The 5,595-nt window shown below is 38.5% G+C and overlaps 1 protein-coding gene across 1 annotated transcript in view; it reads right to left on the minus strand.

Annotated features, from left to right (window-relative positions):
* Positions 1-973: 973 nt before the first annotated feature.
* The window catches only part of LOC117109722 (lactadherin-like), a 10,451-nt gene continuing 5,829 nt past the window's right edge, over positions 974-5,595 (minus strand). The window contains exons 4-5 of the mRNA XM_033252110.1: positions 4,509-4,834; positions 974-1,114 (exon numbers count right to left, since the gene is read on the minus strand). Coding sequence (XP_033108001.1) covers positions 974-1,114; positions 4,509-4,834 — 467 coding nt within the window. The remainder of the gene's footprint in view (positions 1,115-4,508; positions 4,835-5,595) is intronic.

Raw genomic sequence — 5,595 nt, forward strand, 5'->3', positions numbered from 1 at the left:
CCACCCCACCCCACTCCCCATATAGAAAACAATACGACATAGGGCTTATCTTATTTATAATATAGTCCACACACGTGTGTTTGAAACTAAATATAAGCATTTTCATCATGGCTTTATTTATTACAAACATATTCTTTCACCATCAATACATATTAATGCCCTTCTTTTAGGTTAAAACGATCTATCTTAAATTTGTCTTTCTTGAGTTTGGGACTATTATTAGGCTTATGTGTATGTGTTTAAATTACTTAAAAGGATAAACCTAAAAAAGCCCTAAAAAATGCGCGCGAACGCGCAAAATATTTTTGTGTTTTTAATTCTAATTTCGTCGGAATTTATGAAAACTTCCGTAAAATGTGCAATTTATAGAGGAAATTGACCTACCGTAACAAGAAATGCGAGCAAAGAATTTGAGAATTTTAGGCACTTTCAGAGGATGCATTTGTCAAGTGGTGGGGAAAGAGTTTCCAAAGATGGATATTTTTTCCTTGTCCTCCGGTGTTTTTAATTCTAATTTCGTTGGAATTGATCAAAACTCCCTAAAATGTGCAATTTTTAGAGGAAATTGGCCCATGCTAACAAGAAATGCGCGTTAAGCGCGCGAAATTTGAGGTTTTTTAGGCACTTTCAGGGGATGAAAAGGGCATTTATAAAGGGGTGGGGAAGATTTTTCAAAGATAGATATTTTCCTCTTGTCCCCCAGTGGTTAAGCCATCGGGCAGCATAGATCAAAGGAGTTATGACAGTTTTTGAAGTGGAGAAGGGGTTGCAGGGTGTTGTGAGTCTGGTCATTATGATATCTTCCATTTTTGTCTTTATTTTTCTCTTCTCTTTTTCTTTTTCTAAATTTTCTTTTTTTCTTCTTTCTCTTTCCCTCCCTCTCCCCTCTTTCTTTTCTCTTATTACCCAGCCCGGTACGACGGCTTGGTCAGCCCGGTAAAAACCATCATTTGCGGCTGTCTCTTATACACATCTAGATGTGTATAAGAGACAGGAATCGTAAACTTATATGATTATGCCAATTGGTCGGATTGATTCGGATGAATTCAGCATAGACATAATCATGCAGCATGTTGATAACGGCATTGTTTCTATCCGAATTTCCATTGAACACCTTAATATAAAATAGTTACAAGGGTAAATATTATATATATATATATCATTGTATGTTACATGTTACATAAATGTAATATTGTTATTATCTATTATCTATATCTTAAATCCATGGAGGAAATCTGTAAATCGCCACCGCTTAACTTCATCTCAACTGGAACCGCTGTCAGGAATGGAATGTTCTCATATCTTATTTCTTTTGAGGTTGGATATTGGATAACAACTAAAAAAATAGCCAAAAATCACCGAAAATCAATACCTATTTTGCCATGTTTCGCAAGTTGCAAGAATTATAAGTAAGAATTAGTAATAATAAGTGGGATTTGTATAGCACATAATACATAGGTTTTTATGCGCTGGAAATTTCCAAATTAAAGTAAACTAAAAATATGAGTCTTAAGACGATTTTTAAAGATCTCAACTGAAGAAGATTCACGAAATTATATAGGCAAGCTCTTCCACACCTTTGGAGCCACAAGGGAGAATGCTCTTGATATTGGATAACAACTAATAAAATAGCCAAAAATCAAAAGGGAGAATGCTCTTTCCCCATACTTTTTTGTCTGACATGAAGGAACGAACAATGGAGATGAACTAAATGGGGATCTAAGAGCTCTAGAACAAGTGGTGAAGCGAAGTTGGATATGTATGAGGGTGATTTATTTTTTAACGATATTTATGTGAAGAGCAACTATTTAAACGTTTGCAGGCAACGAAGAGTATGTGTTATATGCTCAGATCTAGAAACTCCTGACAGGAGACGTGCAGCCATATTCAAGAGAAGTTACAGCTTCCTTATATACTTTTGAGGAAGACCAAAGAGTATAACATTGCAATAGTCCACTGACTGACTTTAATTAAGGCATCGAAGATCTTGATGGCTGCTTCATTAAAACCTTTCGGAATAGTTTTGATGTTGCGTATATGATACGATACTGCTTTACTGATGTTTCTAGTGTGCCTTTAAGTCTGGCGGTCTTGATTTTTAGGGCGAGCTGTATATGGCAAATTGTGTATACAGGCCTAATTAATTGTATTCATAAATTAATCCATTCCACACAAATTGACTGAAGCAGCACTAGAGCATTATTTTATTCCTGCCCACATCAGTAACATGATAAAGAGTTATTTTGGAGGAGTTAAGATCAGATTCAGCACTGCAAGACTTACACAACGCATTGGCAGAATTTGGAAAAGGGGATAGTTACAGGCTGCACAATCTCCCCGATACTTTTCATTATGGGGATGAATCTAATTATTTCAGCAGCAGGGAAGAAAGCAAAGGGTCCAAGAATGGAGTCTGGAATTTGCCAACCGTCGATCAGAGGTTTTATGGATGATCTAACAGTGACAACAACTACCCACGTACAAGCAAGATGGGTGTTGGAAGAGCTGGATAAGTCTACAACATAGGAAAGAATGAAATTTAAACCAAAAAAGTCAAGAGGTTTGGTGATCAAGAAGGGAAAGGTGACCAATAGATTCAAATTACAGATACAAGGGGAGCCAATTCCTGCACTTGAGGATAATCCGATTAAGTGTTTGGGGATGTGTTTTGACCAGACACTTAAAGATACTGGTAGTATACACAAGCTGGTCGACCAAGCAGAAGAATGGTTGAAGCGGATCCAGAAATCAGAATTACCTGGGAAATTCAAAGTATGGGTGTACCAGTATGGGATGCTCCCTAGACTTATATGGCTTCTGACTCTGTATGAACTGCCCCTTACCACGGTGGAGGCAATGGAGAGGAGGATAAATAATCATTTGCGGAAATGGCTGGGAATTCCACCAAGTTTTACATCAATAGGCCTGTACATTAGATCTGGGCAGTTGCAACTACCAATATCTTCAGTGGTAGAGGAGTTTAAGATTGAAAAATGCAGGCTGGTAATGACCATAAGAGATTCTAAAGATAGGAAGGTTAGCCAAGCTGGTATTGAAATACGAACAGGACGTAAGTGGTCGGCAGAGGAAGTTGTAGAGAATGCGGAGAGCAGTTTAAAGTTAAGAGATATCATAGGAAACCCTTGTATTGGCAGACAGGGTCTAGGAACCAGCAATTTCCAGCAATGGAATAAAGCTAACATTAAAGAAAAACGAGACATGGTGCAAAAGGCGACTCGTGAGAGGGAGGACGAAGTTAGAAAGTCTAGAGCAGTGGAGCTGGGAGCACAGGGGGCGTGGACGAGATGGGAGCTACCGCAGAGAAGATTAACTTGGGCAGAAGTGTGGAGAATGGAACCATATCGTATCTCGTTTTTGCTCCGATCAGTATATGATACTCTACCTACACCAACCAACCTTTGTTTGTATGGCCTGAAAGAAGATCCGTTGTTTAAGCTCTGTGGTGAGAGGGGAACACTTTCCCATATATTGTCAGGATGTAAAACGGCTTTAATACAAGGGCGGTATAGGTGGAGGCATGACAAGGTTCTACAGGCGTTTGCACAGACAGTGGACCAAGAACGTCTCAAGAAACGACCACGCAGAATAAATAAACCTTCTTCAATTACTTTTGTCAAGATAGGAGAGAAAACACCAAACATAATGGAAACAAGGGAAAATATTCTACAATTAGCGCATACATGGGATTTTCAGGCTGATTTGGGGAAGAGGTTACAATTTCCTCAAGTCGTATACACAACATTAAAACAGGACGTAGTTCTGTGGTCTACTGAATCAAAGAAGTTAATAATGGTGGAGCTCACAGTCCCTTGGGAAGAGAATTGCGAGATGGCAGCTGAGAGGAAGAGGGCCAAATATCAGGACTTCCTGGACAGCTGCAAAGAGAAGGGATGGAAAACGTGGTTGTACCCGATTGAGGTCGGTTGCAGAGGGTTCCCAGCGCAATCAGTTTGGAAGTTTTTAACTGCCATCGGGCTATCAGGAAAGGAAAGAAAGCGAGCAGTAAAAAAAACTAGGAGAAGCGGAGAAGGCATCCTGCTGGTTGTGGATGAAACGAGAGGATATGAACTGGAGACCAAAGTAGAGAAGTAGTGTTAGGCCAACACTACTGACCCACCAACAAGAAGGCGTTACGATTAAGGGTTGAAACGCTGCGTGTTTGTTGGACACCGTCTGAGGATTTCTACATTGGTCAGTTTGTGATAAGCAACCTGTGATGAGCCATTATCAATGTGATTAGTCCTGCATTTGTGGAGGTGAGTGATGTAGTGGAAGAAAGAGGAAGAGCCTCAATATGTGGCATTTTAGATGTTATTTAAAAAGATAGAATCAGAGTAGATTTACAAGGTCTTATCAGGGATCCGGAACAGTGAAATTAATTTCACTGTAATGTTCCCTGGTCTTATCAAATAGTTACCGATAGTACTTTGTTATTAGAACCCGTGTTTTAGTCCAGTTATGAATATGTTTATGGTATATGAACTTACTGCAACTTGACCATTGGCGTCCATGATTTCTTCAAAGTTGTCACCATTAGAGCTGTAAAGAACTTTATATGACGTCACCCACTGGTCATTATTATGTCGACCTTGTGTAATTACTCCAGTTACCTTATACAAAGAACCTAAGTCAGCTTGAATCCATTGATTTTGGTCTTTGGGTCCAGCCGACCATGCTCCTGTACCAGAGCCGTCTCGTACGGTGTTAAGCCTCCCACGATGAGCGCCATGAAAACTGTCGTGTTCAGATGACGCTGTCAGTTTTTCTGGAGGAATTGTTCCGTCTTCGACCCCAAGAGCATCAAAGCAAAACGCTAAAAAATATTGGTCTTGATTTATATGTTACAATTCGAATTAACTCTCTCCTTCCAATATTACTCAGCATATTTTCAACATCAGACGTTTTTAAAACTTAAATTATCTATATTCTATACATTTACGTGCTACTGACAAAGGAACATTTCTCTTAAGTAATATTTCAGTTTAATATAAAAACTTTATAATTTGTTGTAAGGTCAGCATTTGAGTTAATTTATCATGGATGCTCACCAAATGTGTGTACAGTATTTCATAGCGTTCGTTGTTTGGTTAAATGAAATTGCATTTTTAGTTGTTTGCTTTTTAGCGGTGGTTAAATGAAAATGCATTTTAGTTGTTTGCTTTTTAGTATGTCATAGCGTTCGTTGTTTAGTTAAATAAAATTCCATTTTTAGTTGTTTGCTTTTTAGCGGTGTGTCTGTCTACATAAAGACACAAGTGAAAAGGAATGGTTCGTTGAAGATGTATGCTTCATACGATAATCAAATGCTCCGTATCTATTTGCATCAAGGACTAGTGCTGTCCAATTGGGCATGAGCAAAAATGTGAATAAAATTTTGCTTTAATCGGATTTAAATTCCCAACAAAACCTCAATGACTCACTTGGTTCAGGCGTCTGCATAGTAGACAGCAGAAGGTCCCGGCTTCACATCCCAGTTGAGGCAACTTTTTTCGCACTCGTATAGGCCTATATCCTCTTTTTTAACGTGCAAAATTGTCTACATTATTATTATGTCTATATATAATATATATATAT

The sequence above is a fragment of the Anneissia japonica genome, unplaced genomic scaffold (genome assembly GCF_011630105.1).
Source record: "Anneissia japonica isolate Jap-2015-1 unplaced genomic scaffold, ASM1163010v1 scaffold3782_len1007564_cov172, whole genome shotgun sequence".
Taxonomy (NCBI): domain Eukaryota; kingdom Metazoa; phylum Echinodermata; class Crinoidea; order Comatulida; family Comatulidae; genus Anneissia; species Anneissia japonica.